We start from the raw sequence: 27009 nt of genomic DNA on the forward strand, positions 1-27009 counted from the left end.
AAATTTAATTAACACATTATTTATTTATTTATTTTAAAAGAGCGTCATCAGCATGGAAGCATGTCCTCTGGAACTGTGGCCGAAGCACATAAATATCTTGCAATGCCGGCTACAAAAGTGCCATGCAAATACCTCTTCTCACTTTCTGTTGACGTTGTAAATAAGAAGAGGGTAGCACTATCTCCTGTTAATGTAAACAAACTTGTTTGTCTTAGTGATTGCTTAACAAGAAGTAGGACTGAGTGGACTTGTAGGTTCTGAAGTTTTACATTGTTTTGTTTTTGAGTGCAGTTATGTAACAATAAAAGTCTACACTTGTAAATTGCACTTTCAAGACACAGAGATTGCACTACAGTACTTGTATGAGGAACTGAAAAATTTTATTTCTTTTGTTTATCTTTCACAGTGCAAATATTTGTAATCAAGAATAATATACACTTTGATTTAAATTACAACATAGAATGCAATATATATATATATAAAAATGTAGAAAAACATCCAAAATATTTAATAAATTTCAATTGGTAGTCTATTGTTTAACAGTGCGATTAATTTTTTTGATTTATTCGCGTGAGTTAACTGCGATTAATCAACAGCCCTAATGTGAATGTTGTCCAGTGTCCAAACATGGAAACAGTTTAAGAAACTCCTAAAAACTCACCCATTCTAAGGTTGCTAATATGCTGAGTGTATTTCTATTGAAGTTAGTACAGCTAAGATTTTGGAACAATTTGCCATTTCTAGAAACCTGCCACTAGTGTTCACAGAAACAGCTCAAAAGAAAAAATGCTATCAATTTTTGTTGCAAGTCCAGCTCACAGCCTCCCTAATTTTCCATGTCCAGTGGATGTGGTTAGGAGAACCTGTATAGATTGCTGCTTCCCAGCTCCCTAGAATACATATCAAACAAGCAGCAAGGCAGCAGTTTGGTCGGCTGCCTGAGCTCAGTTGTAGTATTACTGTGCTCATCATACAAGATAAACTATTAACAAGTACTAGCCAATAGCATTTTAAGTTCTCCATAAAAATCCACATACCATTTTTGTGAAATCCCTGAATCTGATGTTCGTTGGTATGTTTCCAAGTAGAAAAGTTGCAAGTTGCATTTTGACTGAATAATGTATTGTATGTTTTTACTTTATGGAAACATGGTTGAATCTCTGGAGACGTTGCTCTCAACAGCTGATTGTCTTTACGGTTTAAAACAGGAAACTCCTAGGTTTGTAAACAAATTTCTTTTAATATCATTCTTTCAAAAATCCTCATTTCAATAAGTTAACAATTCGGACCTCATTTCATTTGAATCAGTCCATGCTATAAAGGGTGCTCATCTCAGGATATTATAGAAACAAATGACGAAGAGTCCTGTGGCATCTTATAGGCTAACAGACGTATTGGAGCATAAGCTTTCGTGGGTGAATACCCACTTCGTCAGATGCATGTGGGTATCCAATACGTCTGTTAGTCTATAAGGTGCCACAGGACTCTGTCACTTTTTACAGATCCAGACTAACATGGCTACCCCTCTGATACTATAGAAACAAGGTGATTGAGGTAATATCTTTTATTGGACCAACTTCTGATGGTGAAAGAGTGCTTACACAGATGCTGGAGAAGAACTCTGTGCAAGCTAGAAAGCTTGTCTCTTTCACCATCAGAAGTTGATCCAATAAAATATATTATCTCAACCATCTTGTCTTCCTATTATAAAGGATCGTTTTGGGGGTTAAGTCACTGGAAGTTTCAGATCACCAGTATAAAACAGTTTTAACTTCATCCCTTCCTGAAAATTAAAAAAAAAAAAAAAAAAAAAAACAGAAATAAAAAACAGCTATTCCCCCTATAGTAACTATGGTTCTTAGAGATGTTATCCACTTCCGGTGCACATGCACCCTGTGTGAGTGAGATTGGATGCTTTTAGCCAGCAGTGTTCACTGGGGGAGAGGCATGCTCTGATTACTCTTGTGTGTCGTCATTTCCCCCTCCCCCCAAGGGCAGAAAGGGCAGGGCAGAGCCAGGTGCTCCTCAGTCCCTGCACTGCACAACTCCAACAATGTCCTTGGTGCCAAGTTCATCAGTACTGAGAGAGTAAACATCAGTACTACAGATTTGTATTGGGCATGGCTTGAATTTTTCCATAGGCTGGTACCATTGGTCATGTACCATGTTCTCCAAGGTGTCATCAGGACTCATTCCGGGCTGAGCCACCCCTTGTGGGAGTGAAGTGAGATTTTTGCTTCTTCCAGTTAGGGCCTGAGGAAGACAATCTGCACTTCTGCTCCCTGGAGGAACAGTGTTCTTCCCTACCCATAAGATTGAGGAGAACTTGGCTACCTTGCCCGTCTCTGCAGCGGAGGACATCTTGGAGAAAGAGCCTGGGAACTCAACCTTGAGCCAACTGACATAATCAGTTCAGGTCCAGGGAGGTCCTTTCTGCACTGATCTAAAGCAGGCTTCATAAAATAGTCCAAAAGTAGAAGTTTGAGACGAGCCCCTGGAGCCTTCCATGTCCTTTTTGAAAAAGAATGACAATTTCTCTGGAATATGCCCTTCCCAGAGGGGAAAAAAGGCACCTTGAGTGACCATTGTTAAAGAACACACCTGTCTCACATGAAGGGCAGTTTTTGAAGCCAGGAGACTTTAGGTATGTCTACATCTTGAGCTGGTTGTGTGATTTCCAACTTGCATAGACATACTTGTGCTAGCTCCTATCAACCTACCACACAAAACATAATAATGTAGCCAGGGTAGCAGCAGCACAGGCTAGCCATGCCAAATATTAACCCACCTGAACCCTGTGTATACATATTCAACACAGTTAACCTACGCTGCCACTTGCTGCTGTCCATGCTTCCCTACTCTCTTTAGCATGCTAGCTACACACGCTGGGAATCACACCCCCAGCTCCAAGTGTAGATATAGCTGTTGGTTCAGGCATAGAGGAAAAAATTCCTAACACTAACAGAAGTTTGGGGGTGTTTTTGCCAACAGATGTACCAACCCTATACACACTAATAGCAACTAATTTAACACCTAACTAACAATACAAAGATGTGTTTATTTGCTTCATAAAGCACCTAGTGATGCAGACACTGCAGGGTTCTGTCTCACAGCCATGGATAGTAAGAAAGAACTGAAGGGCAGTTCGACCCACTCTGACTTTGGGTGGGATGTGTGAGGGCACTGAAGGTGTAGACACAGCCCCAACAGACACTGCTGTGCAAAATAATCTGATTTCATGCACACAGGGCATAGGTGTACCAAGAGTGGAATACATACAAACATTTGAAGAACTGAATAATTCCCCTTTGTTTTAGTCTTATATATCCCCTTTCACTATTCTCAGAAACTATTATGTGTTTGTTGCTTTCCCTTGCCTCTGTACAATAAGATCCACAAGTGGAAGTAGAGATCTCAAGTTGAAAAATTATCTTAAAGACATTCCTCAGCGTATTGAATCAAGTCAATACCATGGAACTTTTAAGATATCCAGGGATGGCATTTTGTTCATTTGTAGTCTCACCAATGCTTTTGCCAAAGAACATTGAGCGAAGTTCTCCCCAAGCCCCCAGTGCCTTTTACTCCTGATGGAATTCTGCGCACCTGCACGGGCAGAGAATTCTTATGGTCATTAGATATCTGTCTCCCCACGCAGAAAAATGCAGAAGAAATATGCGGGGGACATGTGCCTCTTCCTGGGCAGCCCAGGCGGCGCGTCTGTTCCAGCACACCTGGAGCAGTCATCAGAGATGCAAATCACTGTGGGGGTGGGGCAGGGCATGCGTGCCTGCCTGGGAGACATTAATCACCGTCAGGGGACAGGGCGGGACGGGGCTGGGCACGCATGTGTGTGAACAAGCGAGAGAGACTTGCTACAGTGTAGCTTGCCGGGCATGGAGAAGTAGAGCTTCAGGTTGTTAGGCATAAGGCAGGCTCTGTCCCCTGAGACAGAAATGTAGTAGCCTGCCTGCCTATTTTCCTTCGCTGCAAGGAAGCAACCAGCTGTTTTGCCAGGGTTAGAAATGCAATCAGCCAGTGCTATCCCTTTAATTGCATGGAGGCTCATTTTATAACAGGGATTGAATTGAAACAAAATTCAGTCAGTTTTTGCTTGAGATGGGATAAGGTGTGGAAGAATAAGAGTCTGTTCTGTGCATTCCTTCAAAACTGTTTCAATGTTTGAAATAAAAGATTAACAATGTGTTTTTTTCACATTTAGAACAATGTTGCTATCGATAGTTAATTCATCTTATTCTCTGAGGCAGAAGTGTAGCAGCCTGCCTGCATAGTAACATGGTTAATGTTACTATTGTTAACTAACTGTTCCCATTCTCAGCCAATTCCCCCAGGAGCATAACACATGTAAAAGTGTAAAGGCGCCTTTACATTGCCAGAGTGATGTAAAGGAGCCTTGTTATAAATGACTGTAAGGGAATCATCAGCTAGGAAGTGTATGTGCTTTCTCACTTAATGGGTAAGTAAAATAAATCCTGAGCTGTAATCTAACCCCATAAAATAATAAATTAAAAAAAATAGAAAAAAGAAAAAGGACTGAGGGCAAATAAAACATTTATCAAGCAATCACTAAAAAGTCAGGACAATCAGAACCAAGCACTTCCCAGAGTACCCAGCCAGGTCCAGATGAAGTTATTAAAGGGCAAAAGGGATATTTGTTCTTTTGCATGACATGAATGGCCTTTACATCATGCATCAAAAACAAGTTCTCATGCTTGAGAATTCCCTACAAAACTGCACATGGACAGGGACAAATTATTTTGCACATCCTGCAATGTTGTTCTCAAGCATGACTGACTGACTGTAATTGTGGATCATTTTGCATTAAAAAAAACCCCACATTATTTTGACCAATAAAATATGAGAATTTTAAAATGTTGTGTGCAGAATTTTTTTTTTTTTTGGCACAGAATTTTTCATTTTTTGGAATTCCTCCAGGAGTATCCTTTGCCGTCATCAGAACACATGAATTTTAAAATTAGGATTTTCTGTATATTTTCCTTTATTTTATAGATCATCTTTTTAATCTAATACTTGACACTAAGGCCAAATAAATTTGCTGTCTTCAAGTTCCCACAAGTTCTTAGAAACAATTTGTCAAATCCCTGACCTAGCAGGGAGTGGTGTGAAGGAAGGCTGGGAGGAAACAAGGAATGGATATTGGAAATGGAAAAACGTATCATTCTATGCATTTCCTACCTTAGTTTTGGAAAGCTGAGATTTGTTCTGAGCCTCATAAGAATGTACATTATTGTCTCTGCAATTGTTCTCAGCCCCAACTGTATCCATAATGCTGCTTCCACATGTCTGTGTATTATAGCCACTGTCCACCTAGGAACAAAGCCAGGAATTAATATCCTATGTACTCTGTTCCAGATAAGCTCCCCTATTTCTTATGCATTACTTAATTTAATTTACATTTCTATGGCACATACTTTATAAATACAATATGAAAGGATTATGAAGTTAATCTATCTTACAAGCTATACATATCAGTGATGAAAATATGAACCATTGAAATACAGCCACATCTAAAGGCAATATCTGGCAATTATTTAACAATGCATGTTTAGAGTCACTTCTGTCCTAAACTATTCGTTATCTGATAGAAACTTCAGGGAAAGTCCAATAGGCAAATTGGAAATACTTGTGTGTTAAAGTACATGCCCGTTGGACAATTAATGGTCACAACTCAGAACTTTTTCAAATATTAAGGCATCAGCATCTTCAACAGGACAGTTCCTACTACTATCATCATAGCTTCTTCACTATCTTCAGAAACCAGGACTTCTTTGGAGACCTCCTATCCAAGGTGATATGGCTAGATGTGTGTGACTTGCATATTTTACAAGACAAGACAACTGCAGGCTTAAATAAAATTGAAAATCTATTTGTGACTTAAAAAGCAAAAGGCTGCATTATGTAATAACTTAGTTAACTGCAGCAGATTCATTAGAAACAAGAGAAGATGGTAAATTGGTCAACCAGAATCAAAGTAGTTTGGGATTAATCCAAATTTACTACTGTGGTAGCTTAAGAAATATTTCCTTGAATTGCTATGTTGCCAGTCATATGGAAAAAGCTTTGTCACACAATTCAGTGTTTACACCCCATCAGATAAGAGGTGACAGAAAGTATATCCAGAATGGTAGAGGGACAAATGTGAAAATTGAGAGATTAAACTTGTAGTATACTTTATTTACTAAATTATTTAAATAAAACAAAAACCTCTTACCTGAATACTACTGCTGTCACAAGGAATTACACTGCTTTCTGCAAGAGGTGATATGCACATGTGAGAGCTTTCAATACTGAAAGTAATTCCTGTCATGAAGCTGGTCATTGGCATACTGCTATTACCAACACATTCCTTAACCCAAGTGTTCTCATCTGACACCTCAACTGAATCAACCATATCAACAGTATTATTTTCTTTTAAACCTTCTATATCCTGCAACGATGCCAGTCCTTGTTCAGAAGCTTCAGAGTGATCTGGTGAAATAGATACAGTCGCCACAACTAAATGTGTACCATGTGCAAAAGTATCACCATCCTGCTGCTGTAAATTTACTCCAGTGTCCATCTGTGGTAACTGAACTTCTGCAGGTAGGGCATTCTCTTTGTCATCTGCCTCTTCGTTGTGATTTTCAAGGGTAAATGGTATCCTAATGAGGGAAGTTTGATACTGTGCAGTCCCTTTGCATGCTCCAAGTCTCATAGGAGAGCAATTTTTAATTGGAGAACAGCCATCTATATAAGGACTTCTAGTACTTGGGGGTGTCATTCTGTTTGAGACTGGCGCAGAAGGAACATCGGGAGAACGAAAAGTCAACTTCCTTTGTTCTGTCCATAGTAAAAACAGAATAATTCAATTCATTAGATATCAGATGGAGGAAAAGCTAACAGACTGAATCCTAGGACCAAAAGTCAGTAGAACAATTACAGCCACACTAGGTGGTGATTCCCTTGAGTATCATCTCCTGGCAGTAAAGGCATTTGATACAACTATTTTTAAAGGTTCTACTTGTTACACACACATTTAGCCATCGTACTTTCAAATTTTAATCCTGCTTACCTGAAGATTTCCTTTCTCTGAGGGGTCTGCTACAGCAGAGACCAGGTTTTCAAATGGCAGTACCAAATTGTGTCAAAATGACCAGTCCTTACCCCAAAATGCTTCCAGTCCAATAATCTAATATTCATACTAGGCAAGTACTGTAGATTTCTTAGAACACATTAGTTCTACAGAAGCTTTTTGAGGGTGAAAATTATCAGAACTTTATACAATCAGGCACAGAGTGGAAAGTAGCTATTAAGTCTTTATACATAACTTTGCCGAAGTATCTCATAGCAGGTTCTGACTGAATCAGCTATGCAAATAGACTAAGCTTTTACAGAACATAGACTACCAATACTGCAAAATTGCAACAAATTATGGTTTCTAAACTAGTGAATTCGTTTAATCTCAACTTAATCTAGTTATGGGGATCAGGGCTCAAATGTAAGACACCCTATCAAAATAGTTTTTCCTACTACTTTCACCTGAACTTTTTAAATTAAATTACAATTCTGACTGCTTATCTTATTTTTGATACATAACTTATTTTTGAAACAAAACCCTCCTCCTCAGATCATATTGCTCCCCTTTATTTTATTTCATACATGTATGAGTTTTCATGATTCCTTTTCCCACTAATTTATTTTTTGCACTTTAAGTAATTATGTTCAAGTAAACATTTTATACGTTTACATTGACGACACTTTACTGTTAAACATTCCATGTGCCATTTTAGATGAGACCACTGGACTATCAAGCCAAGTACCTGCCTCTAGATGGATCAGTTTTTCATCACAAGAAATACAAGCTGCATGAAAGGAGACTGTATATACAGTCAAACCATACCTGACAATGGTGTCTTTCTTATCTGAAAAGCAATTGGAGAAAAAGTAGGGGAAGCGATATTTGCAGGGGACCTCTCTGGAAACGTGGGACTGGTAATGCTTCCCAGACTGTATGCCCTTGTACCTCCCTGAATAGGACTGGAGGAAAACTGACCCTTTAACAAAAAAGAGTAAGAGTTAGCTTTTACACAATATAAATTTATAGACTGATATACAAATTTGTAGACTTGAAAGTACAGTGCTACTGGGAAAATAATTCCATTTCTGCTTCACTGACGCTCTCAATCAAACATTTCACTGCTTGAATAGTCCATTTGAAATTCTCCAATTGGATTTTATGATGCCTCATAAGAATTCCAATGCTTCCAAAGAAGAGTACTAATTAAGACTATGTTATCAATCATATTAGGACTACCAGGAGCCAAACTACTGAATAAGGATTTTCCTAATCAACACCCAAATTACTGTTTAGTATTTGTATTATTGTTACACTACAATGTTTCATCTCCCAAATGGCAGATACCCCAAAGCAGAATGGAATATTGCCCCCAATGCAGTGACTGACTGAGTAGCCTGCACACTGCCACTGTTGGATATTTTAACGGAATCCAACTATCGGAAGGACATAACTTTAAAGTCAGCAAAAACAGACCTTTCATCTGAAAGAGTCAAAAGAAGCTGTGCTCTTATCTCAGGCCAAGTCTACAGTAGGAACAGTTTGCTGTCATAGGTATAACCAGTGTATTATATTGGTAAAGTAGTAATTGTGTGGACACAGTTTACTGGTGAAACTGCGGTTTTGCCAAAATAGCTTATTCTAGCTCCCCATACAAAATAAATTATACTGGCAAAAGCACAGTTTTGGAGGTATAACTGCATGTACACTCAGCGTTTTTGCCAATACAGCTATAATGGTCAGAGACCACACACATCGCACCTCTGACTAACAGAACTATGCCAGCAAATGTCTTTTGTGTAGAGCTATCCTCAAGCAGGAAGTAGCAATTTGCACAACATCACCAGAAACTGAGTTGGAGCTAAGAAAACAACATTCAGACATTTGTGCCTTGGTTGTGATCTTGTCTTCAACAAGTATAATATGCTCCTGGCTGGCTGAATGTCTCATTTAAAGTGAGTTTGTGTTGGAAACTGATGGCTCAAGAAATTGATGATAGTTCATTTTAAGGGACTTCCAATTCATCTGTGTATTATAGCATGCCAGAGGCGCATCTGTATTTTACATTGCCAGATCTGAGAGTTCTGAACAAAGATCACAAATGAGTAAACAGCACTGTAAACGTTGCAGTTCTGTAATACAATATCATCCTTTCAAGGAAAATACTTATTTTATTTTGAAGTGTAAAAAAGGGTTTGTGCCTTTTTTGCTTTATTATGTATAGGGCTTCTGATTTTTGGTTTTATTCTTGATACAAATGAGTGGCGGAGGAAAGAGAAATTGGTGTTTATCCACTGAATACCAGAAAAACACCACAAATGGTTACTTGTATCTAAGGCTTGTCTACACAAAGAAGTAATGCAGACTACAGAGGAGAGATTTCTAAAGTGCACTAAACATGCTGCATGTTAACTGGTCTATGTAGATCCTTCTGGTGCGTACTTAAGGTTCCCTAGGGTGCTTTGAAGTCATGTTGTTTGAAACGTTCTGATATTAAAGCATAAATTACTTATTACAGTATACTTAAGCAGAAAGCCCCGAATCCACCCGTATATTTTATATATCTACATAAAACTTGAAAATTGAAACAAATACCACCACCCCCCAAAAGCAAAAGCCCTAACTACATATAAATATCTGTAAAGTTTTCCTCATTCTGCTTTTCTTTTTTTTTTAATTAAAAAAATCATGTTTTGCCTACTTTCCCCAGAAATACTATGGATTACTAGAGAATTAGTAGGTTTAGGATATACACCAAGCAAGCAAAACCTGGTTGAGAAAGGATGTGATTTTTATTCAGATTGTTAGCTTTTTGTTAACAGTTGTTTGGAGAATGAATCTTTAACATTCAACACATCCCTTTCAATTAACGGTTAAAGAAATCTCACAACTTCACTCAGACCAAGGAGTTCTCTGTAAACTCAGGGAAGACCAGATGTTACATTCCCAATATTTCCAAAGTGTTTGTTTTTTTTAAACAAGCATAGAACAACCCCCTTTTAGGTACATTGGGTCATTTATACCATTCCTAGAGAGAGCGGAAAAAAAAAAAAAAGCGAGGGGCACAAATCTTTCTCTTTTGCAGATCAACTTTAAGGGACAGCAACTAGAGAAATTATATACACCAAATGTTGTTTTGGGTAAATAAATTAAATATATGGAGATATATCTATCTCATAGAACTGGTAGGGACCCTGAAAGGTCATTGAGTCCAGTCCCCTGCCTTCACTAGCAGGACCAAGTACAGATTTTGCCCCAGATCCCTAAGTGGCTCTCTCAAGGATTAAACTCACAATCCTGGGTTTAGCAGGCCAATGCTCATACCACTGAGCTATCCCTTCCCCCCTACTAATCAAGCCAAGGACTAACATGATATTTTTGGTATGCAAACTTCGTAAACTCATGAAGGCATGGCTGCAATATGATCTCAGCCAATAAAGTCTTTCTGTAAAATGCATCCTATATCGAAAGATCAAAGAGACTTCACAAGCTACTCATATTCAAAATCATTACCTCTCATTCTCTCATGTCAATATAATAATTCAGACACAAATACCATTGGGCAGAGAAAATGGCAGCTCTTCAACAGTGAATATCAGCACTACACAACAATTTGATAGTGAAAGAAAAGCATAAAATTGAAGTTAAAAAACATGAAGTTTTACTTAGGCACAATTTAGTTCTAAAATTGGAATTTGACCAGGACCCTTAGTAGGAACACCACTCTTTAATTACTTCAGTTGTATAAACTATTCAAAAGTGGCACTTCAGCTGATGAAATCTGATCAGACGCACTCAGAAGTGGTTCTGCTGCTTTAGAATCAGAGGGGTAGCCGTGTTAGTCTATATCCACAAAAACAATGAGGAGTCCAGTGGCACCTTAAAGACTAACAGATTTATTTGGGCATAAGCTTTCGTGAGTAAAAATGTTGCATCTGAAGAAGTGGATTTTTTACACAGAAAAGCTTATGCCCAAATAAATCTGTTAGTCTTTAAGGTGCCTCCCGACTCCTCTTTGTTTTTGGTGTTTTAGAGAATTTCACGTGTACCAGCTAAATCAGTACATACACAAAGAAATTGAAAAGCCTTCTTACTGAACTAGATGTTTCCACAGGGCTTCTGCACCGGGCTGGAGAAATATCTATTGAACACAGGACTCCAAGGGATGCTGGTGGATTATTACAAGGGCTTTGTGGAGAAAGAGACAAACACTCAGATACACTTCCATTCTCATCTAAAAACAGCTTTCTTCTCAGTGATGAGGAGCTTAGGCTTTCCTGAGACTGGTCTGCAAATTCTTCTGTTCTAAAATATTCACCTAAAGAAAAAAGAAAAAAAGTTTGTTGGCAAGTTTAATTAGCCAGTCTTGTCTTATTTCTGCTGTCTACAGAAAAAGTATGGGGGAACAAAGGGGACAAGGACCCTGCCTGCACAGCCACAAACAGCCATTGAATTCTGTAATTGCTGAAATGGTTAATAATGTTTTAGCCATGCTGTGGGCATTAGACTAAGCCGCGTTATAATAAGGTTAATATAAAATCAGTGTTTTCCCCCCCATAAAGGCTGGGTTTACTAAAATGTGCTGTAATGTGATTTTTCCCCACACATGGAGGCTGGTCCAAATGTATCAACCCCAGTTTAGATATGACAATGTTGAATAGTTTCTGTTGAACTGTTCTGGTTGTGTAGACAAAGCTTTTCAGATAGCTGCCATTCCAAGTGACCATGCTTACAGAACTCCCATAGAATCACAGGACTGGAAGGAACCTCGAGAGGTCTTCTAGTCCAGTCCCCTGCACTTATGGCAGGACTTAGTATTATCTAGACCACCCGATTGTCCAACCTGTATGTAGTGGAATGCACATTCTGGCCACCTTACCAAAGAAAAGATGGACAGGCAGGAAGTACCCAACCAGAAAATTTTCTAAATGGAAGACTGAATCAAGTCTAACAGAAGTATCATTGAGGATGCAATCAGTATTTTCCTCCCTATTACCACGTTCTAGTGCAGGGGTTCGCAAACTGGGGGTCACGAGGTTATTCCGGGGGTGGCGGTGGGGGGGGGGAAGGAGGGGGTGTTTGCCTCCAGCATTTATAATAGTGTTATACATAAAAAAAATACATAGAGAACCCCATCCACCAATGTAGTTCAGAGATAGGAAGGAGTCGAGTCACAAAACCACGGTAGGGATAGAGACTGGTAATCTTATTTGCAGTAAGCTGAAAATTCTAAATATTCCATCCAGTCTGTTGCTATGGGTTGAAAGCCCCACCACCGTAAGACAAGCTGAAAGAAACATTCTGCACCTAAAACCTGGCTCCTCCCCCTGCTCCTTGGGTCCTGCAACATCTCTTCTTGCAGTGGCTGGCTCATGCTTTGTAGCAACACCAAAGAAAAAACAGTTACTCACCTTCTCGTAACTGTTGTTCTTCGAGATGTGTTGTTCACGTCCATTCCAATCAGTGCACACGCCGCGTGCACGGTCGTCAGAAAGTTTTTCCCTTAGCAGTTCCCATCGGGTCAGCTGGGGAACCCCCTGGAGTGGCGCCTTCATGACACTCAATATATGACCCTGCTGACCCAACCCATCTTCAGTTCCTTCTTACTGTCCATGGTAGCCGTTGGAACTGTGGCTCGCTTGCTTTGCAAGTGCTCCCTTAGCACAGTTACCTAGTCTAGTTCTTCTTCTTGTTGTCTTGTTTTGTAGTTGTTAGTATAGTTATAGTTAGTATAGGTGTTCGTGAGCAGACTCTTTCCCTGTCCCCTCATCCCTTCTTGGGCTCTGGGGCATGCTGGGAGCCCAAGGCTTTAAGTCTTGCAGCGCATGCCACAAGCCCATGCCAAATAATGACCCCCACAACTCTTGCCTGAGGTGTCTGCGCGTGCACACGTGATTGGAATCGACGTGAACAAGCACTCGAAGAAGAACTATTTTTGGTAAAAGCACCCTATCTGTAAAAATCAGGTTGCTGGAATGAGGTGGAGTTGCATTTTTTGTTGTGCTGTTTCTCACTTACCTTTTTCCCTATAAGCTGTTTGCATCCGTCACACAGTGGATGTGACTAGGAAGTAGTAACTTATGTAAACTATGTGGCCCCAACTAGAGGTAAAGGGAATAAGATGGACTGGTCTAGAATAGGTTATTGAACTTTTCCTACCCAAATTCTGTTATATAACTCCTGCTTTTTAAGTATTTCACAGAAAGCAAACATTTCCTTTAGATAGGTCAGTGTGCAGTGCAGATAGTATGCACAGTCTTCCTAGTCTGTGTAGTCTAGAAAACCATGGATATTTTCTTTGGACTCAAGACCTGTGGTCTTCCATTATACCGATGATAAACATGAGGTTACTGTATACAGTTTTTAAATTCCTGCAAAATTGTCATGCAAACCCAATCTAGCAATTGAGACTATTAGTCTTCCATAGCTAACTTCCAAACTATCCGACATTATGAACGCTGGCCCATACTTTAACAATACAACGTTTATGTACACTTTTATAATTGTCCTATCATTCCCCATCCCTCCACCTTTTGTTTTTGTCCTCCCTTGCCGAGCCATGTCTAAATTAGAGCAGGAGCTCCACAGGACAAGGAGCTGTTATCTGTCTAAAACAACATTTGTACTTTGGGCAATTCTATGAATACTCAATTTTGATTCACACTAGGTTTCCAGTGCATTGTACCGCCATTCCTAATCAGGATGCAAAATAGATTTTCAATTTAGACATTCATACATAAAGTACAACACAGGACATACCTAATATTTTTTCTAAGTTAAAATCCACAGGCAAAGACAATACTGTCTGACAAGCAGCTGCAATGAATAAAAACAATGAAATTAGCCTACAGTAACTTAGTCAACTAGTGCAAGTAAAAAAGGTTTAACTTTAAATTGTATTTAACACATCGCTAGTTAAATTAGTGAAACACAATGTGTTGCCATGAGGAAAAGGGAAAAACTTATTAGGCCTGTGGTCCTGAATTGGCTACAGTGTAAGGAGCAAATCAGGCTCAGGGATAAGTGAAAAGGGTTGTTACACACAAGCTCTCTAGATGGCACCATGTACAGCTGTACCTTAGCTGGGGCAAAGGCCTTTAAAAAAAAAAAAAAATCAATGGAATACCCTGAAAATTATGTGTTTATATACAGGTTTCAGAATATAGGTTCTGTGACCTTGTACAGAATTGAGGGGAGAGATTCAAAGAATCTTTATATATAATGTAATTAAGTTAGTATGCAATTTGGGCTTCAAAAGCATAAACAGAACATTACGTGTAATACTACATGTACTCCAAAAAACACAGTTATTCCTAGACAAATAGTAACATAAGTACCTTGCTGAATTGGGGCCTAAATACATGCCTAACTTTAAGCACTAAGTTGTCCCACCGAATGAGACTACTCATGTACGTAAAGTTAGGTAAGTGCTCAAGCCCCCTGGCAGTATTGAAGTCAAACAAACTTGTTTTTAAAAAGGGGTTCAGTTAACTTAAAATAAAAACTTCTTATATTACTTTGAGTGCATGTTCATTTTGTCAACTTGATACTGTTTTATACCAACCATTGCTTTTTCCAGGTTGCACAGTTAGCTGTCTTCCAATCGGTGAAATGTTATTTAAATCTATACCTGTAAAGCATCATTTAGATAAATGAAGTTAAAACTTAAATACAAGCTTTTTATCATTCTGAAACATAACAATAAAGTGAAAACATTTAGTCCGATTGTATTGAGGAACATCTCAAAAATAGTTAGCTACAATAAAAATATTGTAATACTTTAGTTTACATCAAACCAAAATATTTTCAGAGCATAAAACTAGAACATGATGTTTGCAACTAAGTTTGGGACAGATTAAAAAAAAAAAAAAAAAAAACACCTAGAGAGACAAGGGTCAGAGAAGCCAGAGAGAGGTTTCATCATTTTTTCCTCATCAGTTTACGTTGTAACAGTTTTCCATCAGAAAATGCAATTCAATTCAAATCTTAAAGTGTCTCAAATTATGTTGATTTTCCCAAAGATTTGTGATGGGCAGGGAAGGGGGGGGGGGGGGGGGGGAAGGGAGAGATGAAGGGAACACAAGTTATTATAGTGTCAAAAGATCATTCATGACATTTTAGGAATGAAAAGCTTCAGTTTTTCTTTTCAAATTGACTGTTTTGAAATTTATTTTGGATTATGTTATATTAAAAAAAATCAAAACTAAACACTTCGATCATTTTTTTTAAATACTCAATTCTAGAAAATTTGGTGGGTTCAATAAATATAAGAATCTGTTCAATTTTCCTAGTCAATATAATTATGCTTGTTTTGTGAAAGGGAATTACCTTTTTGCTTCTTTCTCCAAGTACTACAGAAGAATTTAGGTAATGAGAATATAATTGAGACAAAGTATTACCAAGAGATCAGTGATAGGATCAAGTTCACAGGAACTGAAAAACCTAACTTATTAGGCAAAATCCTGGCCCCACTTAAGTGAGTATTCCCATCTAATCACGCTGTCTATAACTTTTTATAAAAGTTAAGCATATACATATTAATCATGCAAAACAGCTGATTTCTAAATTTAAGCTACTAAAAGACACTTTTAGAGACATACACAACTTACATTTAGTGGAATGAAACTGGGAAACTTGCTTCCCTTCATGATCTGTCCAAGGAGAGGGAACGATAAGACTTTTGGTGAAAAACTAGAGGAAAAAATATAACAATTGGATAGGCTTAATGTTTGGGAGTATCTACTTAATTTTATAGATATGTATTTACAAGCAACTAGTTGTAAATCTTGAGTTTTGATTCTTGTGGGCATGTTTAACATAGCCAAGATTAATCAAAATTCACTTTGGAACCGCTGATAGCTTTCTATCAGATTTCTTCAGTCACTTATTTTCAAATTCCCTCTCTGAGATACAGCCCAAAATACCGATCAAAATGTTAACCTTTCTGTAACAATTTGAAGAGCCCCATCTTTTCCTAATTCCGAAGTATACTGGTGCGTATACCATGTTAGCTTTGACAAAGCTTTCTTTGCACATCTGTATTGACACACTCAATGCTGGTGTCTAAAACATGTCTCATTACTCCAGCAGAGATTGAGGAAGAGTGAATAGATTTTAAGAGGTTCCGTGTACTCTGCAGCAAGCTGGAGCTAAGTTCTGAGGCAATAGTGCAGCAGAACGGAAATCACATTTTCAGTACACCACAGTTTTGTACTGACAATTCAGATGCTTTGTAGAATCAATCAAGAGGAAGTTGAAGTCGTTATTGAAGATGAATAGGTGGTGACTGTTGGGGCTTTTGGCACGTTAAAAGACATTTAGGATCATAGAAATAAGCATATTTATGGTAGGTTTCTGCTAAAAGTTAACAGTATTTGACACTTAAATCATCACCTTTATATCTGAGCATTTCCAAAATCCAAACCTAAAGGTGATGGAGGACATGATAAAAACCTGGATAAACAAGGAAGAAATCCCCCGACCCCATCCAATACAAGCAAGGCCCAAAACACAGACAAAAGGAAAACTGGAGTAACTGGACTTCTTTGAGATGTGCTGACCGTATATTCCATTGACAGTGCACATGCACTCGAGATTGGAGTCTTTTGACCAGCAGTGTCCATTAGGGTATACGTCACAAGTGTCCTTATTCCCAAGCCATGGACATAAAGAGCAAAGTTGGACAACTGCCACTTTGTTCCTTTACCACCATGGAACTTGATGGATATAAAAGACTCCAAACCAGAAAGAAAGAGAGGTAGGTTGTGAAACATATGGCTGACATCTCAAAGAATTCCAGTTACAGCACAGGTAAGTACATATTCAACTTATATTGACTCACAAGCAATGAGGATGGGAGCTCAGAGTCTAGGAACATGAAGATTGGAATGTAGCTTTCCCAACTGTAGTTATCAGATCTCGAGGCTTCAGTGACAGAATAGTGCTTCACAAATGTGTGAACAGATACCCAGGTAGTTGCTTTACATATGTCTAAAACAAACATTTTTCAAAGATGCTGTGGAGGTTGAACGAAAGAAGGAGGAGGATCTACTTTAGCCACCTCATAAAAGTTGGATATCTATCTAGATAGGCTGTGTTTCATATTTGTATGTCAGAGGGCATTGGCATTCTACTAGCAAAAGATTAAACCTTTCAGAGATCTACTCCAAAAACGATTTATGGCAGTAGCAGAAATGGTGAAAGACCTGTTTTGCTGCCAAGACTATTTCTTAGAAGAGCATAGCTTGGGGAGCGGGGGGGAGGGGGGGGGGAAATATGGGCAAATGAATCTCTTGGTTCAGAGGAAAATTCATAGTAATTTTAGGAAGAAACTTGGGATGCATCCTAAGGGATATTTCATCTGGATAGAAAACTGTATAAGGTGAGTCCACCATCAAGGCGTGGATTTTAACTCTTCTCAAAGAGAGAATCACATTTAAAAGTGCCATTTCCATAGACAAATGTAATAACAAACTTTGCCTTTGATTAAAAGGTGGGTGCATTAGGATAGATAAGACCTAATTAAGGTCCCCTATAGAGGAATTCTTCGTCGGAAAATACCTTGGTAAGATCCATCACAAAACCTTATAATACTCACGTGAGGAAAAAATTGTGTCTCCCTCTACAGGAGAGGGATGCACAGAGGTGAACATTGAAAACGCTTATTGAAAGATGTTTCAGGTCAAGTATATATTATAAAGTATCATAAATCAGCATCCTGTGGAATTCAAGATCTCTGCTGCTACCAAGAGAAAAAAATCTTTCATTTTGATGAGTAGATTGGATCAGTAGAATCTCTTCCACTATTTAATATGTTGTTGGGATTTTTTTGGTGTGTGTGTGAATGTTTGTTTTAAAGCAGATGTACAACAGGACTTTAAGTCTAACCTCCCTCCAGCAGGCAGATTATGAAATGGAGGTACTCTAGGCCCCGTTCCTTCATGTTGTATCAACAGGTATGGAATTAGAGATAATGTCTTTGGTTGGTAGACTGAAAGATTCTCAGCCACACTGATACAATTAAGATAATTTTGGCTGAGTCCTGCTGGATCTTGCGTCAGACTGTTGGGATCAACAGAACTGGTGGGTATGCATAAATGATAGTTCATAACCACAAAAATCAGAAAGATATCTGAAAGTGAGCCTGAGGTGATGTCAGGACTTCAGTTCAAGAGGGGACACTTGTTGTTTCTATCTGTTGCAAAGAGGATAACCCCCATCCCAAGATGATGTTGCAAAGGTCCAAGTCCTTGATCTCCCACATTGATGGGAGAGTTGCCTGCCAAGAGGGAGATTCAATGTCTGATTCACCAATTGGTGGATAGAAAGCTGGCTAGATCGTCGGGCTCAACAGGTAGTGATCAACGGCTCCATGTCTAGTTGGCAGACGGTTTCTAGTGGAGTGCCCAGGGGTTGGTCCTGGGGCCGTTTTTGTTGGATATGAGTCAACAGTGTGTCCTTGTTACCAAGAAGGCTAACGGCATTTTGGGCTGTATAAGTAGGGGCATTGCCAGTAGATCGAGGGACGTGATCGTTCCCCTCTATTTGACATTGGTGAGGCCTCATCTGGAGTACTGTGTCCAGTTTTGGGCCCCCACACTACAAGAAATATGTGGAAAAATTGGAAAAAAAAAAGAGTCCAGCGGAGGGCAACAAAACTGATTAGGGGGCTGGAGCACATGACTTATGAGGAGAGGCTGAGGGAACTGGGATTGTTTAGTCTGCAGAAGAGAAGAATGAGGGGAGATTTGATAGCCACTTTCAACTACCTGAAAGGTAGTTAGTCTGTTAGTCTTAAAAGTGCCACAGGACCCTCTGTTGCTTTTTACCTGAAAGGGGGTTCCAAAGAGGATGGATCTAGACTGTTCCCAGTGGTACCTGATGACAGAACAAGGAGTAATGGTCTCAAGTTGCAGTTGGGGAGGTTTAGGTTGGATATTAGGAAAAACTTTTTCACTAGGAGGGTGGTGAAGCACAGGAATGGGTTACCTAGGGAGGTGGTGGAATCTCCTTCCTTAAAAACCTCTAAGGTCAGGCTTGACAAAGCCCTGGCTGGGATGATTTAGTTGGGAATTGGTCCTGCTTTGAGCAGGGGGTTAGACTAGATGACCTCCTGAGGTCCCTTCCAACCCTGATATTCTATGATTCTATGAATTCCATAACCTGATTGCCTCTTGGCATAATGGGGAAGATCTCTTCCCCCCCGCCCTTCTCTGGTTATGTAAACATGGTTGTTGTGTTACCAATCATAATTTGGACTGACTGGTCTTCTTGACTATTACAAAGGCACACAAGCCTTTGTCCAATATGTCCAAGCAGCACAGGACATGCCCTTACTGTGGTGTTTGGATTCAATTTTATCCAGAGATATTAAGGCAGACATGTTCTCGAACCTATCTTGAGGTAGACTCTTAAGGAGTCTAGGATTGGTCATATGAGCTCCACTCTTGGAATTGGTATTAACTTGCATTTCTCCATGCTGAATTTTGGGCCAAGAGTGGTTAACAGCTCAAGAACGCAATGAATCACATCTCTCACTTGAAAAGCTTTTTTCAAACTAACCACTTTTGGTAGTCAGACCTGTTCATGATGACAACAGCACCTCCTTTATCAGCCTCTTTGATTATAATGTCAGGATGGTTTCTGAGGCTGTGGATGGCATTGCGTTCTGCACGACTGATGCCTTAGAGCCCCGACCGGGGTTATTCTATCTACTACCCAAGATCCACAAATCCGGAAATCCTGGACGCCTCATCATCTCAGGCATTGGCAATCTCACTGAAGGACTGTCTGGATATGTTTCAGAGTAGCAGCCGTGTTAGTCTGTATCTGCAGACAGACTCCTATTCTTTTTGTCTGGATATGTGAACTCTACTCAGACCCTATGCCACCAGCACTCCCAGCTATCTCCTGACACCACTGATTTCCTGAGAAAACTACAATGCATTGGTGACCTTCCAGAAAACAACATCCTAGCCACCATGGATGTAGAGGCTCTCTACATAAACATCCCACACACAGATGGAATACAAGCTGTCAGGAGCAGTATCCCTGATGATGCCACAGCACAACTGATTGCTGAGCTCCGTGACTTTATCCTCACACACAACTATTTCAAATTTGATGACAATATATACCTCCAGACCAGTGGCACCGCTATGGGCACCCGCATGGCCCCACAATATGCCAACATTTTTATGTTGGATCTGGAACAACACTTCCTCAGCTCTCGTCCACTCACGCCCCTTCTCTACCTATGCTACATTGATGACATCTTCATCATCTGGACCCATGGGAAGGAGACTCTGGAAAAATTCCACGACGATTTCGACAGCTTCCACCCCACCATCAACCTCAGCCTGGACCAATCTACATGGGAGGTCCACTTCCTAGACACCACGGTGCAAATAAGTGACGGTCACATTAACACCACCCTATACCAAAAACCCACCCACAGCTATGCCTACCTTCATGCCTCCAGCTTCCATCCCAGACACACCACACGATCCATTGTCTACATCCAAGCACTGAGGTACAACCGCATCTGCTCCAACCCCTCAGACAGAGATCAACACCTACAAAATCTTCACCAAGCATTCTCAAAACTATGGATACCCGCACAAGGAAATAAAGAAACAAATCAATAGAGCCAGACGTGTACCCAGAAGCCTCCTACTGCAAGACAAGCCCAAGAAAGAAACCAACAGAACTCCACTGGCCACCACATACAGTCCCCAGCTAAAACCTCTCCAATGCATCATCAGTGATCTACAACCCATCCTGGACAACGATCCCTCGCTTTCACAGGCCTTGGGAGGCAGGCCAATTCCTCGCCCACAGACAACCCGCCAACCTTAAGAATATTCTTACCAGCAACCACACACCACACCATAGTAACTCTAACTCAGGAACCAATCCATGCAACAAACCTCGATGCCAACTCTGCTCACATATCTACACCAGCGACACCATCACAGGACCTAACCAGATCAGCCACACCATCACCGGTTCATTCACCTGCACGTCCACCAATGTAATATACGCCATCATATGCCAACAATGCCCCTCTGCTATGTACATCGGCCAAACTGGACAGTCTCTACGTAAAAGGATAAATGAATACGAATCAGATATTAGGAATGGCAGTACACAAAAACCTGTAGGAGAACACTTCAATCTCCCTGGACACACAATAGCAGATCTAAAGGTAGCCATCCTGCAGCAAAAAAACTTCAGGACCAGACTTCAAAGAGAAATTGCTGAGCTTCAGTTCATCTGCAAATTTGACACCATCAGCTCAGGATTAAACAAAGACTGAATGGCTAGCCAACTACAAAAGCAGTTTCTCCTCCCTTGGTGTTCACACCTCAACTGCTAGAAGAGGGCCTCATCCCCCCTGATTGAACTAACCTCGTTATCTCTAGCCTGACTCACTCTTGCTTGCATATTTATACCTGCCTCTGGAAATTTCCACTACATGCATCCGACAAAGTGGCTATTCACCCACGAAAGCTCATGCTCCAATACGTCTGTTAGTCTATAAGGTGCCACAGGACTCTTTGCTACTAATTGGGATAGGAATATATACACAGGTAAAAAGAGAGAGCCAGTTTGTGAAGCATGGACAGCAAGCAGTTCAATCTCAAAACCAAAGGTGTTGAGAAGGAACTGAATGGCAATTGGTCTGCTCCACCCTTTATACCCTCAGTGTGAGACACAAGGACAGTCAGGGTGCATGCACAGCCACAATAGATTCCTATCTCAAGCAAATGAGGTGCATTTGTACCTGGAATGTATCTGTTGCTATGGAATTGTGTTCCAATCTAAGCTTTTATTTAAAAAAAATTAAATCTAGCCTTTCCGATGGAATTACTTTTGAAACCTAAATTGTTAATCTTGTGGACTGTGGTCTTCCTGATTTGAAGAGCCTGAAACAATAGCTCTGTTGGTTAGGTGTTTGACATTAGTGGTTAGTTTTCGTTAGTAATGATTGATTCTTCTTTGAATTATTGTTCATATACACATTCCACTTATGATGGCAAATTTTCTGACTGACAAAGCCCCTGTTTTTACTTAAAGGGAAAAAAAAGGACAAAAATTCACTCAAAATATTGTAGGGAAGGGCAACAACAGTAATAAGCACCACTTTTTTTTGTAATCTTAAATTTTTAAATCTTCAGTGTTAGAAAAGAAGAACCATTCCCTTCTGTGACCTTAAAAGCCACTAACTTATCAGGCCTGATATACTTAATAATCCTAACAGGATCGGCCAAACCTGCTGACGCAGCAGGTAAACAAACCGACCCAGCCCGCCAGGGTGCTTACCCAGGTGGGCCATGTGCCAAAGGTTGTCGATCCCGGATTTAAGCACTTAAAGTTAAGTGCCTAAGACGGAAAAATGATTAGAAAAATGGATTACTTGCTCTTCTCTCTGATCAGAAAACTCCCATTACTGAGTACAAGAGACTATGAAAGTAGAGTTTCCAGAAGTGTTGATACTTAAAAGCTGTACATTACAGCAAGCATTGAGATAGAGACAAGTTGCACCAATGCACTGAAGGAAAGCTCTGGGGGAGGCAGAAGGACTCCAGGGCCCAAAAGGGCCAGGAGACTGGAGTCTAGGGATAATTATGGGCCAAAGAAGACCTTGCCAGAAAGGATTAAAAAATCACCACATCACACACAAGCAGATTTGACTGGAAGCTAGAAAACATTAAAGAAATAATACCCAAAACAGGATGAAGTCTGACAGGTTGGAGAAATCTGCTCCCATGGGGAGCTCTTTCACTGACTAGAGCGAGCGAGAGAATTGGTTAGAACGCTAGTTCCCAAACTTGTTCCGCCGCTTGTGCGGGGAAAGCCCCTAGCGGGGCGGGCCGGTTTGTTTACCTGCCGCGGCATCCACAGGTTTGGCCAATCACGGCTCCCAGTGGCCACGGTTCACCGCTCCAGGCCAATGGGAGCTGCTGGAAGCGGCGGCCAGTACATCCCTCGGCCCGCGCCGCTTCCCGCAGCCCACCTTGGCCTGGGACGGAGAACCGTGGCCACTGGGAGCCGCGATCGGCCGAACCTGCGGACGCCGCGGCAGGTAAACAAACCGGCCAGGCCCGCCAGGGGCTTTCCCCGCACAAGCGGCGGAACAAGTTTGGGAACCACTGGGTTAGAAAATTCCAAAGAGAGCAGTTAAGATACTGGATGGTGCATGAGCACCACTATAGGTAGCTCAGACTACTGATACCCTTGGGGATGACCAAAAACAAACGAAATCTCACACACTGCTTTAGTGCAAGACAGATAAGACCTAGAGAGCTGAAATCATGAGGTGAGCATCTTACACAGATAATATCTTTAGCGAACTAAATATCTTCAGTCAAAATTTTATTATCTTGTAGAGATGTATTTTTAGATCCTAACCATGACTGCATGTGATCTTATGAACTGCCTTATTGCACACCAGTCAATCATTCAAGGTAAGTATCTATGAGGCGTTAGCACCCTTAATTGAAAAAAAAAAAAAAAAAAAAGAGAATTATGAGAAGGACAAGTTATTCTTAAAAGAATACATCTAACTCTGCAGACTTGCAGTACTTTCTCCTACTGTTGGCGCAGTAGAGCAGGGCTAGACAACAGGATGGGGGGAAAAAAGCATCATCACACTAACTCTTCCACCATTCCTACAACCAGCACTAGTTCACAAATGGAAAGAGTACTAGTGTAGGCAACCCCACAAAAAGCAGTTCTCGCCTCCATATCTCTAAGGTGAGATTCTGGTAGAAACTCCTTTAGCTATGTTTTTGGACCCATGGCATTTGTGGCAGAGTTGCCCATCTGCCAGTGACAGTTACTGAACAGATGGCTGTTTAAATTCTCTTTAAAAAAAGTAATTTGGGTCAGAAGTAACGGGGGCAGCCAACTCTACAATAAGATTTTTCCCTCAGTGAAAAAGCAAAGATTGCCGGGCACCATGATAACTGCAAGCAGGACTTAGAAACATGGAGATTCAACTCCTGGGTATTTTGAAAACAGTCATCTGTTCAGGACATCTCTGGAGAGTTTATATCACAGGTGATACTTTTGTGAAGTGCTCTAAAAGACTTGTGCCACATTTCAGGTCTAGATAACAAAAGATCACATAAAAGTCCCAAAGTCTGCTTCTTTGGCCTAAAGCTATAGGGTGGAGGAAATCAAATAAAAACCACAAATAAGGATTCCCATTCTAAAACTACAAGAGATAAGCAATAAACTGCATGGTCTTCTACTAACCATTAAAATACCACATGCTCTTGGTGGAGAACTACCTCATACTTTGTAAAGTTGCTTTGCAAAGTTGCTAGATAACACTGAAAATTTACTTTTTACCATTGTTCATTTTACCCATATACACACACAATATTAATATCTGGTTTAATACCAATAGCAATTTTAATTACCTCTTCAATGGCTTTCTGTCTTTTGTCTTCCATCTCTTTATCTATTCTAAACAATGCAAATGAAAAAAATAAATAAATTACCAATGCCATTACTGCATTTGATGGTTCAAATAAATGAAAAGAACCATTTTTATAAAAGATTAAGATTAGCTGCCTTTTAAAATAAATCACAATTTACTCTATGTATAATATTCTTAATATACTGTGTGCAATTCCTTTGTATTCAAAATTGATAAGTGTTTACTGTACTCAGACAATTAACTTTAAAGAAGGAGTTCGGACTTCGGGCAATTTTGTAATGACATTTTACACAGTAAGTGATTTACTTTGTAATCTTCTGTATGATCCCTTTTACTATTATGAAAGATATTTCTATTTGAATGAAATCTGTCTTGCTCATAATACAGCTTCTCTTTCCACCCAAATCTCTGCAGAGTCTGATTTTGAATGCTTCTATAAGCAACTTTTAAAATTACTATAAAACAGACATAAAGAGAAACTCACTCTAGGATCAAACAGGACAAGGAATTAGATCATAAAGAAGAAAGCTCTTTAAACAGAAAAAAAGTAAAACCACAATGGAAAACAAATGAAGGAACTTGTATAGCTTTATTTGACATTATCTACTTCTTCCCCAACTAAAGGTTCCCTCTTCAAGTGGCTTGTAAACACGTTATCCCAGCCCAACACAAAAATCACATCAAATATCTGAGTTAAGAGTTTATACAATCTCCAACACAAAATAGGCAATTCCAAAAGTAAGCTTGTATTAAATGGTATTTCCCCTAGTTCAAACATTTCTCTGCCATATTCAAATGATTTGTACAGCTTTTCACAAGTGATACTGTTTCCTTTTTGTGTCACCATAACTGACAAAGCTTCACTATACCAGTCATTAGGAGGCTTATAAATGACGACCAAAGAAATCCATACTAAATGTAACTTTTGAAGAACAGCAGAGGCATGAAAATATTTATATAGAAGTTTATGTGAATAAACTCTTCAGACCACATAAATTATATATTTAGAAAGGACTGGGTACAGGATTTGGATAACTGATATAAGTGCTTTTTCTTTGGACAGTGAAGTTTGGAAAGTGCAAAAGCAAAAACAACAAATGTAGTTGGCACCGAAAATATCAATCCTGTATGCATCTTTAAGCCAGGGTCAAAATGTAACCTTGGCACAGTATTCAAGTTGCTATATGGCTTTTTGAACAGCAGATACTTCCTACCGTATCATCTAATCGAAAACATCCTGCTTCTCCTAGAGGAAAATGAAGAGGATCAGGAGACTGGCCTAGGGCACCCCAAGCAAAAGAACATTTTGTACCAAATGTACAGTAAGAATTACAAGAGACAAACAAGTGTGTTCTGGGTCTTTCAGCTTGAACACATCAGCTGATCGAATACTGCAGTGGAATTTGGGAATAATTTAAGTCGCTAATAGTGATCTCAAAAACCTCTAATAGGTTGCCATTTATGCATGGAATAGGCAAATGTGTCCATGCTCACTTGAGTTTCCTTTCTTTGAGTAATAAGGCCTACATATTTGTTACAATGGTACTTGGGGGTACTGGGGAGAGATAGCTCAGTGGTTTGAGCATTGGCCTGCTAAACCCAGGGTTGTGAGTTCAATCCTTGACGGGGGCCACTTAGGGATCTGGGCAAAATCAGTACTTGGTCCTGCCTAATGTAGGCAGGGGGCTGGACTCGATGACTTTTTAGGGTCCTTTCCAGTTCTATGAGATAGGTATATCTCCATATTTATTTATTTATTTAGCTTTCTAGCAGCTTGGAGACAAAACCACACTAGTCAGTCACTGGCAGTAGAGGATTATGTTAACTATGCTGTGACGAAAAAGCACAATTTCTCTTGATACAGCATATTCAACTTCACAAGAAACAAATCCCTGAATGTCAAATTTCATCTTTCTTCTGAATGCTCCATTTATCTCCAGATTGGTCCAGATCTGTGGACTTAATACTCAAAGAAAGGAAATTTCAAGAAAAAGCATGTATAAGGGTCCCTATTATTCGTCATGCTAAGATTCAAAGATCTGGTACAGGAGGATTTTCATAGCAGTGAGCCTCCAGGATAAGAGGCAGGATCAGTCTTTAAATATGGGGATCTAAAACATGGTAACTTTATATGATCTTCTCCACCTTCCCCTGGGCTCAAAGGCATGGAGAAGGCTTTTGCCAAAAGAAAGGAAATTGCATTGGCTAATATTGGACGACCACTATTATTCCTGGGGGAAAATACATTCTGCTGGAAATGCACTGCAGTTACACCTTTCACCCACCAGGGGCTACTGTAACACCAGAAGAGAGAGCAGTGGGCTCATGGTCCAGAGCAGCCAGCTGTGGATAGGGAAGCTGTATTTCTCACAGCAACACGCCTGCGGTGCCAGGCATGGGATGGGGGGAGCAGAGCAGATAGAGCAGAGCACAAAGGGTCAGGGGTTCAGAAGGGCGAAAGGGCAGG

At 40.0% G+C, this 27009-nt stretch overlaps 1 protein-coding gene across 2 annotated transcripts in view; it reads right to left on the reverse strand.

Moving 5' to 3' along the window:
• The window catches only part of BORA (BORA aurora kinase A activator), a 48773-nt gene that overhangs the window by 7519 nt on the left and 14245 nt on the right, over nt 1-27009 (reverse strand). The window contains exons 4-12 of one of the 2 annotated variants that reach the window (XM_054013408.1): nt 24523-24568; nt 15703-15784; nt 14658-14723; nt 13853-13909; nt 11188-11411; nt 7919-8072; nt 6251-6858; nt 5215-5346; nt 1038-1215 (exon numbers count right to left, since the gene is read on the reverse strand). In XM_054013408.1, the coding sequence (XP_053869383.1) occupies nt 1038-1215; nt 5215-5346; nt 6251-6858; nt 7919-8072; nt 11188-11411; nt 13853-13909; nt 14658-14723; nt 15703-15784; nt 24523-24568 (1547 nt within the window). The remainder of the gene's footprint in view (nt 1-1037; nt 1216-5214; nt 5347-6250; nt 6859-7918; nt 8073-11187; nt 11412-13852; nt 13910-14657; nt 14724-15702; nt 15785-24522; nt 24569-27009) is intronic. The other variant, XM_054013417.1, reaches the window with a different exon arrangement.

This window comes from Malaclemys terrapin, chromosome 1 (genome assembly GCF_027887155.1).
Source record: "Malaclemys terrapin pileata isolate rMalTer1 chromosome 1, rMalTer1.hap1, whole genome shotgun sequence".
In the NCBI taxonomy this organism is placed as follows: domain Eukaryota; kingdom Metazoa; phylum Chordata; order Testudines; family Emydidae; genus Malaclemys; species Malaclemys terrapin.